This window comes from Poromitra crassiceps (genome assembly GCF_964638095.1).
Source record: "Poromitra crassiceps genome assembly, chromosome: 1".
NCBI lineage: Eukaryota > Metazoa > Chordata > Actinopteri > Beryciformes > Melamphaidae > Poromitra > Poromitra crassiceps.
Genome location: NC_139623.1, coordinates 45051884 through 45066514, shown reverse-complemented (window position 1 = coordinate 45066514; position 14631 = coordinate 45051884). Strand labels below are relative to the sequence as shown.

The 14631-nt window shown below is 46.3% G+C and overlaps 1 protein-coding gene across 1 annotated transcript in view; it reads right to left on the bottom strand.

Annotated features, from left to right (window-relative positions):
* slc37a4b (solute carrier family 37 member 4b) overlaps nucleotides 1-14631 on the bottom strand; it is a 32252-nt gene that overhangs the window by 551 nt on the left and 17070 nt on the right. The window contains exons 5-9 of the mRNA XM_083635514.1: nucleotides 4768-4924; nucleotides 4587-4668; nucleotides 2308-2421; nucleotides 584-646; nucleotides 325-463 (exon numbers count right to left, since the gene is read on the bottom strand). Coding sequence (XP_083491640.1) covers nucleotides 325-463; nucleotides 584-646; nucleotides 2308-2421; nucleotides 4587-4668; nucleotides 4768-4924 — 555 coding nt within the window. The remainder of the gene's footprint in view (nucleotides 1-324; nucleotides 464-583; nucleotides 647-2307; nucleotides 2422-4586; nucleotides 4669-4767; nucleotides 4925-14631) is intronic.

Sequence of the window (14631 nt, the reverse complement as noted above, 5' to 3'; positions counted from 1 at the left end):
AACTTCTGAAGGAATAGTGGTAAAGTGTTTTTTTTGTTTTGTTTTAGAGAGAGAGAGAGAGAGAGAGAGAGAGAGAGAGAGAGAGAGAGAGAAAGATGTTAGTTCAAGAAGGGCCCAGGTGGAGCCTGAAAAGGTGTGTTTTTAGTCTTTGCCGAAAGATCGGCAGTGATTCGGCCGTCCTGACCGAAGGTGGGAGCTCGTTCCACCATTGAGGTGCCAGGGACGAGAAGAGTCGTGAACGGGTTGCGAACAGGCAATACGTTACACATAATGGAAGTGAATGAAGATAACAGGGATGTTTTGGTGGTGAGCCGGCAAACTTACCATTAGCCATGAGAGCAACAACAGCATGGGAGGTTCCACAATAGTTTGAAGGGGCACTTTCACTGGCTATCACGCCAAACAAGGCAATTGGTCCATAAGAAGAAAATCCAAACATAGCACCAAGGAACAGGATCCAGATCTGTGGATGAGAGTAAGAAGAACATACAGTATGATGTTCTTGAATGCTTTTTCACAAGTTTCAACACAAATCATTTTGATCCCTGTGAAGTTGGAATTGAAATGTATGATATGAGCATACCTCTTTTTCTGACACGCCAATGAGGACAGAGATGGGATGGATGGCTTGGACCCAAAAAGCCTCCTGAACAAAGAAAACAACCTCTTTGACATTCACGATACTGACAAGGGACTAACATCATCATGATACTGATAACATCATCATGATACATTCACGATACTGACAAGGGACTAACATCATCATGATACATTCACGATACTGGCAAGGGACTAACATCATCATGATACTGATAACATCATCATGATACATTCACGATACTGACAAGGGACTAACATCATCATGATACATTCACGATACTGACAAGGGACTAACATCATCATGATACATTCACGATACTGACAAGGGACTAACATCATCATGATACATTCACGATACTGGCAAGGGACTAACATCATCATGATACATTCACGATACTGGCAAGGGACTAACATCATCATGCATTTCACACTTTTGACGAGGGGCACTCGCGTCTTTTGCCACCGATCATCTATGAGCAATATCTGCCCTACCGATCGTTATGCCGTTCCCCCCCCCCCCCATATCAGATTTTATAGCAGTATTATTCACCTTATGCAGCCCCGCCCACTTGACCCATTGTATCGCGACTTCCTGTTCAAAACGCCGGCTGTTTTACCTGCTCAAACTAGTCTGACTCACCTGGTCAAATCTAGTTTAGTCAGTACGTATGAGGAAGGCCTTTGGCTGAAACGTTCGTTGCCGCTGCCCGGTTTGAGGAACTATTAAAACCTGGGAAAGGACATTTGGAGTGCTGGCTTTTTCTCTCTTTACTGAACTCTTTGCTTGCCCTGCACCCAGTGAGTTTTTAATCCATTTTGAGTGTGCTTGAGTGTTTTCTATTACAAATCTAGTTTAACTCACATTATGTGTCAGACTAGGTTTATGAGCCACAGGAAGTGTAAATACAATCGGAACCGCCGATTGTATTTACACCCCCCCACCTCAATATTTATGTGATCATCATGTAAACAAAACCCATGTGCTTTTAGGTAGCGCGTTACCAGGTTGTTGCCATAGACCTGCATTTGCTTGGGCACTTTTGTGCTCATTTTGGTGGTTTTTGAGCAGTCTTTGTGCTGGAAACGATCACTGTATCTGGCAACCCGACCCAATGCAGGAATAACTTTCCGTTTCAGTGTTGCAGTCTCGGTAGTTCAAGGTTCAATCAAAGCAACTAGCTAACGTTTAACTTCCAGACTCAATGTTTACATCGTTTGGTGTGCAATCTGATTTTATAAGCAGGATAAGAAGAGTAAAGACTAGCAAAACCAACTAACGTAACATTACCAAGCGGCTAATGCCAGCAAGCTAACTAGAGCTAATGTTAGCTAGCCTGAGTGCAGCACGGGCTTCTAGTGAAGGAAACGATGTATGAGGAATTGCTTATCATCTTGCTCGACTGTCTGCTGCCAGGATTCCTCTTGCTTCTCCCACAAGGTCTGACATACATTACAGATGATGTGTTGTGTGTCTGTCTCACACACTTTGTAATGACACCGCCAATATGTTTCGGCTGTGTTTACATACGACCAACTCTGCCGGAAACGTTTTGCGTTATCAATCGGTTTTGGCAATCGTCACATAAAAGGATAAATCGGAATACTCCGATCTCATCTTTAGGCTGAAAATCCGCAGATTCCCGATCGCTTGTCGATCGATCGGACCATCTCCACTTTTGACAATAGAAATAATAGAGTCATTCTCACCGTAGGGACTTCAGGTGTGACGGTGACCCTGAACAGATACATGGACACACACATGCCAGCCATCATGAGGAGGAGCAGGCTGTGGCGAGGGCTGCCATGGGTGCCCAAGCCTTGCTGCAGGACAAGGAGAAGCCAAAGACGAGACACTGTGACAACGAACCTGAACAAATCAGCCAATCCACTTTTGTCTACAGCTAAATTGTGAATGAAACGCTTGTAAAAAATAAAAATAAAAGGCATGTTAAAAGGACCACACTGGATTTAGTACATTTTATCACATTTACTACACTAACAGATATTTTACATTACTACCATCCATTTTCCAAAGGACACCTTGCTTTTTTTGATGTGTGAATGTATTTAGCTACTTCCTAGATAGCCAATTGTTGCCCTTAATTTCATTACCGTATGAATTTTAGTATTTGCAGACTTGAAACTTGCTTGAGATCGGCAAATCATCACTGAATAATCTGCCCGGGTTTATTTTTTGTCAGTTACTTACTTTATTCTTACATTAATTTGAAAAGTCTACTGGTGGGAAGCTGCAACATCTGAGATTTACAGTGAACTACCAAGTAGGAAATGTGTTCCTCTGTGTCGAACTCAGAAATGCTTTCCACATACAGCAGTGTAGGAAATTGATAAAAAAATATTTTGGGTGAAACTTTTGCCCCCTCTGTCTAAAAACTGGGGGCATTTATAAAAATTTTGGGGCACTTTAAAAAATAGTAATTAGTGCATAAAGTTGCTAAAGCGGAGTGTGAACAACAGCGCTGTTTGTGTGAGTGTGTTCTTCATCGTATGCTGTCAACCAGCTTGCAGGTGCTGAGTGTGTGTTAGAGATGGAAATTAAATGAATTAACTGAAAATAAAATTATCAAAAATATTGGGGGAAATGTTTGCCCCTGGATCATGCTTTTTAGGGGCTGTGGTGTCTCGGCAGCCTAGCCCCCGGCAGGTGAGAGTGGGAGGACGGCCAGCCACGACAGTGACATCAGAGCCGGGGTTCCGCGTCAGCAGTAAGAGGTAGTTCCCCAATTAGCTGCTGATTCAGTGGGACCGCTCGCAGCTGCGCGCTGTTAGGAGCGGCCGACCGCTCGCAGCTGCGCGCTGTTAGGAGCGGCTCACACGGCTGAGACTGATTCTACAATCAGCTCAACTAGATAGCAGACGGAGCTCTGAAGGTTCACTGTGTGGCTGGCTCTCCTCGAGAGAGGGGGTCCTCTCCTTGCTGTCGGGCGGTAGGTGACATTTACACTCCTCTCCTTAAGCTTATGAAAATTACTATGATTTCTGACCAATCCTGTCTCTTATCGCACGCAGGCAAGATGCTGGAGCAGGTAACTAAGGCAAGGTACTGGAGAATGTAGCAGAGGACTGGAGCGCTTAGTGCAACGTTATGGGGAAACCTCACATGCGAGGACGCGCATGTGAACCCCCACCTGCTTTGTTGGACATGAATGAACAGCCCCGAGAAGGGAGGAATTTAAGTTGGACTTTGAATTGAGTTAATGTTGGTGAATAAAACAACGCGAGAGCGTTTAAACCTGCTTTAAGTGTCTTGGCTTGCATCAGAATTACCACAGGGCATTCTGAGATTTCTTGGAGGCATTTTTGCCCTTGCCCCTGGTTAAATTCCTACACTGACATAGAGAGAGAGACACAACAAAATGTACCTCTCTGCCAGAAAATAGTCCCTGAAGAAGAAATTCAAGCATCCATGACTTCTAAACTCGGGCACAAATGTTAGCCAGAGCAACACCTGAACATTTGACTTGGAAAAAAATAGAGAAATCGGATAGTCTCTCACACACAAATTATACCAATATGCCCGCCCGCACGCTCACTGTGGTCTGTCACTGTGATCTGTCACTGTGGACTGTCACTGTCGTCGCTCACTGTGATCTGTCACTGTGGACTGTCACTGATCTGCCACTGTCATCTGTCACTGTGGTCTGTCACTGTCGTCTGTCACTGTCATCTGTCACTGTGGTCTGTCACTGTGGTCTGTCGCTGTCATTGGTCACTGTGGTCTGTCACTGTGGTCTGTCGCTGTCATTGGTCACTGTGGTCTGTCGCTGTGGTCTGTCACTGTGATCTGTCACTGTCACTGTCAGTTGTCACTGTGGTCTGTCACTGAGGTCTGTCACTGTCGTCGGTCACTGTGATCTGTCACTGTCAGTTGTCACTGTGATCAGTTGTCACTGTGGTCTGTCACTGTGATCTGTCACTGTCAGGTGTCACTGTGGTGTGGTCTGTCACTGTGGTCTGTCACTCACCCGAGCCACAGCTCTATCGGAGATGAAGCCTGAGGCGAGGCTGCCCAGGAAGCCTCCCACCTCCAGGGCGCTCATATAGGAGCTGCCTGTTGGGGACACGGTGATGTCAGCATCTCCACCCCATCACTTTACATCAACTCCAATGACAAGCTGTGGCCGGAACTAAGACAATGAAAAACACGCACCCATGAGAACAGTCTGGCCTTTCTCCTGGATGAGGAAGAGCTGTCCCCAATCGGTGGCGGCCGTCTTCACCCCAAACACGACCAGGTAGGCCAGGGACAGCACCCACAAGAAGGGGGAGAGCAGGAACTCACGGAGGGTGCTTTCGCCGTTCCCTGGTGTGGGGAGGGAGGAAGAGAGAGAGGAGACACACTCAAGATGAATAGAAATCAGCAACCTGTCTACAGAGATAGACGCACATTATTGCATGGGCGCCTAGTTATAGTTAAAAGTGGGGGAGCAAGATTAGTGACAGACAAGGGGAGTTATGGCGGGAAAATTGTCATCTAATCAACAACTGAAAGTACCATTTCCTGCCGTATAGAGCCTTCAATCATGACGAATTAAGCTGCCCTTTCAAAATAAAGCACAGATTATACTGCACAATATACTGTATTAAAACATTCGTTTTTCATTGTGTGTGGCGCATTGTGTGTGAGAGAGAGTGAGAGCGAGAGAGACATACTGTATTATTCAAGTGTGTCTCTGAATTTATAACTCTGGTCTCTTTTTGTCCTCCCTGATGTCTACATGTACACTTCATCCCCCGTGGCACAATTCAAACGGGATCAAAAAAAGTAACCTTATTCTCCATTCACCGCCATTCATATTTTTCGCAGCGCTGGTACAGGGAGAAAGCAGGAAGTGACGTTTCACTTTGGCTCTCTATAGGCTACTCATGTTTTAAACAAGGCCAGGTCGAAACCTGGCATACGGCCGGTGCATGGGATCACCCATGTATACCCATACACATTTTAACAATCAACAGAACACATATAAGCCGTCATCTGATTTTCCACCTTTTTTCCCTGTTTGTGTTTAGGGATGCAGGATAAAGATTTTTTTTTTTTTAATAAATGCTGCAGCTGCACACTTACTGTTTAAACTTGAATTATAATTGTTGTTTTTCTTTGTTGTTTGATGTGAATTTATGGCTTTTTGGCACCTATATGTAACCTTTTAAGGTTGAGATAATTGTATTATCATTATGGTCCAAATATTTCAGTGAAGCACTTGAAACACTTGAAATATTCTTACTTGGGTGGTATCATTCTACTTGAAATGATGGTAAAATGTATTGTAACGGATCGTGTATCCGCCAAGGAACGGAGAGTTGTAGTTGGTACAGGGTCTTTATTCACAGGCTCATTCAGCTCCTAGCAGCTAGCTTCTCAGCTAGCTCCACACACGACACCCGCTCTAGTTCCCTCGCATACATGTAACTAGACTGGCTTCTGCCACGCTGCCGCTCGTCCCATATACCCCCTTCCCCCTAGGAACACACCCACACACATTAGTTCCTGCAATCTAGACACTTCTATTGCACATCACATTACAGGTAATACCTGGATTACCTGGAACGCTACATACTCCCCGCCCAACAATAAGTCAACGCCCACGTTGACACCCACAACCCACACATATCCCCCCTGTACCAAAACACACCAACACTAACATTCTTTGCATTCCCCCAATTAGTCTCTTATTATTTCACCACTTCTTTCCGCATTCCACCACCACCGTTTGCTTTTCTTTTCATTCCTTCCTTTTTCCCCATTCCTCTAAATTCAACCCACATTTCAATTCTCTTTTTACACACATTTCAATTTAACTCAAACCCATTTACGTTTTCCCTCTTTTCTTTACACTCATTTTCAATTCAACCCACATATCATTTCAGTTCAACATTTACCTTATTTCTCTTTTCTTCTTTACACATTCATTTAAACCACCATTTCCATCCCCCCTTTTAAAGCTTCTGTCCCACCTGAAGCACATTACAGTCAACACAACGAAGGCAGTAGTCCCGCACATCCTCCTTGTGTTTGCCCCAGTAGTAAAGTTCACGAACCCGGCGGAGTGTCACTTCAGGCCCGAAATGACCCTTCCAGCCGCAGCCCCCGTGAGTCCCCCGTAGCACCAACCCCCGCAGGTAGCTGGGTACAACCCACTGGTTCCCGCTCTTCCCGTGCCCCTTTCTCTCTAAAACCCCATCTCCACCCAGTTGCAGGTCCGAAAACATGTTCCACAGTCCTTTCGTGTCACCGGAACACGTGCGAATCTCCTCCACAGGGGGCCGGCGTCCGGCCGCTACCCACCCGTACACCGGACCGATCTCCGCGTCCTCCATCTGTCTGCGTTTCCACTCCTCCTCGTCGACATCCATGATGGCGTCTATGTCCTCGTCTGTCAGGTCCCCATCTGAACAGCCTCCCTCGTCTTCCTCCACCTCTTGCACTCGTTCGTTCTCCCGTCCCGCTCCCCCAGGGAGCGGCGTGCTGAGGACAGCAGGGGGAACACCACCGGTGTCGATTTCCACCTCGGCTCTCCGCAGTGCAACCGTGGGGGGTATGTAGCGGCTAGGCTGGGCCGGTTCCCCCGGCGGTAACCCCCCAGGCTCACCCGGAGACACGAGTGCCGCTCCCCCGACTGTAACAGCTCTGCAGATGATGTCGCTCACTTCCCTCTGGCTGTTCAAAACGATCCCCGCTCTCCTGATGGTCTCGTCGCTGATGATGATGTTGCCCTCTACCGGCTGGTATGCAGAGCAGCTAGGCTTCTCCGCCGTTAGCAACACCCGTCCATCTGGACAAGCAGTCCACACTCTCCTGACCTGAATGACTGGCTCTGCACTGCTCCGCTGCTCCGCCGCTTGTTGCTCAGGCTGCTGCACTGCTCCGCTACTCCGCTGCTCCTCTGCCTGTTGCTCCCCCGGCTGTGTGTCTCTTCCAGCGTTCACACTCTCAGTGCAGTCTCTTGCTAAATGCTCAGGCGAACTGCACGTCCAACAAAGTCTCATCTGTCCGCCGCCTGCACGTCTCTCCTCTCCCGCTGTTCTCCAGTCCCCGACAGCTTCTTGACACTCTCTGGCTATGTGTCCCGATCCACCGCATGCCCAGCAGGCTCCCTGCTGTCCCCAGTACCTTTGCTCCGCATACCCGGTCCGTCTCCCGGGACCGCCTCGGCACCACCTCGCCACGTGGCCCGGCTCTCCACAGGTCCAACACAGTCTTTGCGGCTCCTCCGGCCGTTCTCCACACTGCGCTCCCTCTGTGCTCAACTCGTCCACACGCCGCCCGACTTCCCGCAGCGCCCGCCACAGCTCCATTGCCCAGGCAGGAATCGCCTCCGCCAGCCATCTGACCTCTCTCAACAAACGGGCTTCCATGCCCGCCAGCACCGAGCCGATCCCCGTCGTCAGCTCCTCTTTTCTCCCGTTCGCCGACAGGCATTCTTCTAAGCGCACCATCACACATGGCGCTCCTAGCAGCTAGCTCACACAGCTAGCTTGCTACCGCTAGGTCGCTCGAGCCGTCTGATCTCCAACTTTTCCTTCGCCGTTCCTCCTCACTCTCTCCCCTCTCGACCGAATCAGAGGCGCTACCGCTTCACTTGCTGACACCAATGTAACGGATCGTGTATCCGCCAAGGAACGGAGAGTTGTAGTTGGTACAGGGTCTTTATTCACAGGCTCATTCAGCTCCTAGCAGCTAGCTTCTCAGCTAGCTCCACACACGACACCCGCTCTAGTTCCCTCGCATAACTAGACTGGCTTCCGCCACGCTGCCGCTCATCCCATATACCCCCTTCCCCCTAGGAACACACCCACACACATTAGTTCCTAGCTGCAATCTAGACACTTCTATTGCACATCACATTACAGGTAATACCTGGATTACCTGGAACGCTACAGTATTATTTTTAGTAAAATAACATGTCACGTCACGTGTGCAATGCAATATTTGTAATGGAATCATTATGGGACACGGCTAAGAGCCAAACTTAGCCATATAGTTCCATAATGATCCCATTTGCATTGCACACGTGCTACACTATGCTAGCTAACGCTGTGCCAGGTATTAGCCGTGTCCCATAAAGATTCCATTACAAAACACGTTAACGTTAGCCAAACGTTTTTTTGGTTACACAATGCATTGCTATGTCAAAAACTAATGTGACAGGATAAGGTCCGTTTGATATGTTGTTAAACGTGTTATTTTACACCGTTTGAAAGAATGAACCCACCTTGAATTCTTTGAACAGGTCTGCCATAAATAAAAAGTTGAATGTAGGCTAAGTAAGCAGCAGAAGCACTATTGTTTTTGTTTTAAATACTTGAGGGCTACATGCCACTGGTGTTGCACTGTCTGCACTCACTGCCATACAGAGTTGAATGTAAGAAGTAAGCAGAAGCACATTGTTTTGTTTTAAAGTTGAAGGCATTCATTGGAAATGGTTGCATACTTTAATAAAGGAGATCTCACCGTTGTTTACATGCTTTTCCGATCGGCTAACACGCTAGTTATAGCCTACCTAGCTCAGCTGTTAGCTACTTATCTTAGCTCTCTGCCTCGCGGTAAGATGTTCATGTTCCTTACGCATAACATTCATGTATATTTGCTGGAAGGGGAGACGTCTCCCGCTACTGTTGATGTCCAGAGACACTGGGAAATGTGTGTTTGTTTATTTGTTGCGTCGCGTGTAACGTTAACATGGGCGCCGGCCGTGAGCGACTCTTCTTCTTCTTCTTCTTTTTGATTTCCGGCAGTGTAGACGCTACTAGGCGTATTACTGCCCTCCACAGGTCAAATGGAATTTGATGTCTTCTTTATAGTGGAATCTATTTACAATGTTCATCATGTATCCACCCATAGTGCTCCCATTCACGATATATATGTCCATTCTACGACTCAGTCGGCGGGAACTCATCCCTCAGCGCCTTCTCGATCTCCTCTCCGGAAATGTCAACAACATTCAAGAACCTTCTAGCTGCATCCATCATCATCTTAATCTTTTCCTTTTTTCCCTTGATCTGCTCTGTACAATTAATCACCATGGCCATAAATGTCAAAAAACCTTTTTTGTCCACACAAATGTTTTGTTCAACTCCCTTCTGTTTCTTCTCTGGTTCCTTTTCAATTTCTTCCATTGTATCTCTCTCATTCTCCACTCTTTTAACAGCTTCAGCATATGACATACCCTTCTCTTTTACCCTAATCTGATTCACTTTCACCTCATTTACTCTCCTTGGGCACTGTTTTGAACCCGCATGATGATCACCATCACAGTGTAGGCACTTCGCCTCGTCTTCCTCCAAACACTTGTCACTCCCACACTCCTCTCCCCCACATCTCCCACATCTCCTGACCCCTCTACACACAGCAGCAACATGACCATACTCTTGACAGCAATAGAGAGCCGCAGTAACGAGTCCGGAAATCATCGATGCTAACGCCCCTGGTTCCATACAGTTTTCGCCTATGGGAGTTTTGAATGGGTTTTTGGCGCGATGCTTCTAATAATCTCTCTGGGCAACGCTGGCTTAATCAAACGCGAACCAGTGTTTAGTAACATCATCTTCACACATGAAGACCACTTTTATGAGTTTTGAAGCTTTTACATGCCGTTAAACGGGCGGCTAGCTAGCAAACGGCTAAATGAGACTACACTGCTGAGTCGATGTGGATATATACGTCAATAACGTCACCACTTCAAAGGGCGAACACGGAAATTCTCTTTCCCTCACCTGGTTCAGCCCCGTTCAGCCCGAGGTAATCAGTGCACACATCAACAACAGTCCAGGTTGACTGCTGACGTGACGTGAAGCCTATGCGACAGTGTGTAGTTCAGGATTAGCTTAGCTCGAGCATTTTACCTCTAGGGCTCGCATTTACGCTACAAAACTCATGAAAGTGGTCCTCATGTGTGAAGATTATCCCGCTGAACCTTGGTTCGCGTTTGATTAAACTTGCGTTGCCCACAGACATTATTTGAAGCATATCGCCAAAAACCCATTCAAAAATCCCATAGACAAAAACAGTGTGGAACCAGGAAGTTCGGGACTTCCGCATTCAGCCTACAAAAATACGTCATCCCTGCGGCTCTCTATAACATCTCCGTGAGCGACTCTGTCAAGCTAAACAAGATCAGATCAGGGCAGACAGGAAGTCCGAAACCGGACATTCGTCAAATAAAACAAATTTCAAAGTAAAAGCCCATCTTGATGAAAGGGTGCCAGGAAGGGTGACAGCAGCGATTGGGACACACGTGCTCCTATAGGCCAGTGCAAGCACCGGCCTAAAAAGGGAGGGAGACTAGCTAACTACTCCAATAACACACTAACGCAGGGGTTCCTTCCCAGACATGACATTTTCAGTAGGCTACATCGGTAATATCATCACCGACATCATCAGTGATGTCACATGTAACAGTACGCTGCCTTCTCAGGATTCTGACTTTAATCTCAGGATTCTGACTTTAATCTCAGAATTCTGACTATAATCTCAGAATTCAGATTTTTCCCCTCAGAATTCTGACATTGAACTAAGAATTCTGATTCCCCCCCTCAGAATTCTGACATTAAACTCAGAACTCAAATGTTTCACATGTGGCTCTAATCCTCTTTGGTAGTTTTAAATTGTGTGGTGTGTAAAATGAATGAATGAATGAATGAAGATAATAATCGCCATCGTCAGACTTGTCTTGTCCGACTGCTGCACGGACCGGTGCGGCACAATGATTGAAATCCAACCAGACAGATATTCAGTAATCAGTACGCAGCAAGGTAGTGTAGAGTATCATAGTTCTCCGGCTGTAGAGGACGGGTTTGTTTCAATGAAGACAGCAACACGCCTGAGTTCAGCCCCGACAACACGTAGCAAAACGTTTATTAAAATGGAAACAGTGGCGCGTTGCCCATTGTGTTATGCAAGCGTTGCACCTATCTGTTGGATCCACTGTGCCCACTGCTTCTTTTAATGGGCCGGGTTTATACAGTATACACGACGCTAGGGGGCGTGGTGCAGTGGTAAGCGCTGTCGCCTCACAGCTAGAAGGTCCTGGGTTCGATTACCACCTGGGACACTGTGAGCGCTAAAGGAATGCGTGTCCGTCCGCATGTCCTCGAGTGCCCACCGCCCGGGTGGGGTCGTCAAAAGGGCCTTTCTGTGTGGAGTTTGCATGTTCTCCCCGTGCCCCCTGGGGGTTTGCTTCATATAGGAACCCCACACCAAAACATGCAATATCCTGGTTGCTGATGTGGTGCCTCCTCTGGTCGTTAGGGGCGCCTGTTCGGAGGGAGGGGAACTCGTTGGAATAGCGTGATCCTCCCACGTGCTATGTCCTACCGGTGAAGCTTCCCCTGTCAGGTGAAAAGAAGCGGCTGGCTAACTGCCCATGTCTCGGAGGAAGCATGGAGCCAGTTTAGGCTCTCCCCAGATTGGCAGAGGGTGGAGCAGCAACCAGGATAAAAAAAAAAAAAAAATAGCACTAATGGGGCATAAAAATAAGAAGGAAAAAAAATCTATATAGATATCTATATATCTATATAGATATAGATATCTATATATCTATATATATATATATTTTTTTTTTGTCACTTTGTGTAGGCACCGCTAGGGCCATAATAACTCCATTCTTTGACTGGCTAAGTCGACACATAAAACTGTAAATAAACTTTCTCAGAACATATATACGGTATATACATATATATATATATATATATATATATATATATATATATATATACACACACACACACACACACACACACACACACACACACACACACACACACACACACACACACACACACACACACACACACACACACAGAGGGTTCCCCAAACTTTTGAGTAGCCAGTCAGATTGAAAAAGTAGCCGGATCATGTTCGCGGCGTTTGTTCCAGTGGTCCTTTTCCCAATTAATAAACAAACCTCAAATATGTATCCATGAGTGTGACAATTGAAATAATACAAATAAACATTCTTATAAAGGCCCAATGCTCAATTTAATTATAAATAAAACAATATCCATATTGCAAAACACAAACAGGCAATGTATATTTTTAAGAACAAAGAAAATACTAATAACTGTATGTTTCCCACAGGATTTGGAGAGATTGTGGTGGGTAGACCTTGCTTGGACCCTCTTGGGGGGTTCGGGGGGCCATGCCCCCTGTAAGAAAAATGTGTACATTTTAAACTAAAATGCATGAATCTGGTTCACTTTGAGAACCAATTTAAGAGGCTAGAGGGGTGGGCAATTCTTTTTCATGGGGGGCCACATGAGAAACCCAGATTGTTGCCGGGGGCCAAACAAATATTGTCATGCCGTAACCCAGGAACTTTGATGATAGAGAGGACCACAAAAAAATGTCCTCGCCACCAGAGGGCCAGATTTTGCTGAGGGTTGGGGGCCGAACAGCGCTGGCGTGGAAAGATTTTGGGCATTTGAAGTCAGTCAAGTCAGAACTCATTTTAAATTAACAGTTGTGATGTCATTATTCAGTCTTAAACACCAATATTTGATCCTTTTCTCACTCACTCCTATGTCACCACTTGCTCTTCCTGCAGGGCTTGAAATTAGCTTTTTTGACCACCTGCCAATATGGCTGCTAGAAGTTACCAGCCAATTACAATTTCCACTAGCCAAAATGAATATGAGTGAGTTAATTTAAGCAGAAGTATCAGTAAGCGACCCGGGATTCTCAAAGCCTGTGTTGAGGGTCAGACGAACAAAAATGCACTCTTGAAGCTAAATAAATCCAAAACCAATAATAATTAATCAATTATTTACATTTTTTTACTTCAATGTAGAAGAGTCATTTCTTACACATGAGATTACTTTTAGCCTTTTAGTCATAAAGATTATTGAAAGATATTCCATATTCCAGACTGAAATGTTATAACAGAAGTGGAGTATTGGCCAGAATGACATGAACATTTGGACACTTAAGCTTAATTTATACTTATTAGAAAGTGTCGCTCAGCACATGGTCGCAGACGAAAAATAAAGTGTCGCTCATGGTGTTGTATTTATACTTCAGTGAATGTTCGCCTCGTTCAACGATCACGTGACACCCGGACGCTATAGTGCTGCAGACAGCCACGGCAAGAGAAAGTGGAGGAATGGAATGCACAGTGAAACCACCTCGGAGGCAAGATGTAACGTACTTGACTGCAGCCGCATATAAACGACACACAACTCACCTCCTCTCGCTCTGGGAAATGCACAATGTTCTTTGTGATTTTCATGAAGTCATACATCAAGGACAGGCTGATAAAGGTATATGATTGAAGGTATACCACGGTTTGAAAAAGTCACGGTATCAAAACCACTAAGATTTGCCATCATACCTTCCCCACGGTATCAGCTGTTTCCCCAAAACAACGTGCCCAGGTCGCTTGCAGCGTGCAGCTTACGCCTGTCCCTGACTGTGTTTACAACCGTGTGAGTGATAAAGCAGGAGAACGCAAGGACCCCCCTGAACTTTCCCCCATCTAAAAAGACGACGTCAGCTGTATGTGGGAATATTTCGGCTATTGTAAAAACACAAGGCTCTTTCACACACAGATCACGCAAAATTGTAGTTCGGGAAGCCCGTAAAGCCTGGTAGCCTCGCCACAGAAATTGCTTTCACACAGAGCCAAGCAGCACGGCCACATCCCCGTGCTGCTGTGTACTTTCAGGTGAAATCCCCTGCTCCCGGATTGAAAGGCGAGCGGAGGGATTTCCAGCTACTCCTAGCCCAAATTAATATTTTCATAGGTTAGTGTAGCCTGGCTACTGTATGATGAACGAATTCATTCAACAACAATACTTCCCTCCTTCTCCGCTGAGCAGGGAGGATATAGGTGCACTCGCATGGTGGGCGGACTCGCCAAAACAGGCTCCGCTGCGGAGTGCATCTGCTGATTTTCTGGCAGCGAAGTGTTGCATGAATTGCATTCAAGGAAAGCCAACACATTTCATAGAAGTAAATTCACCTACTAAGCAGATCGATCGTTTTTGGGGTTCCAGCAGTGACCAAAAGCGCTCCGC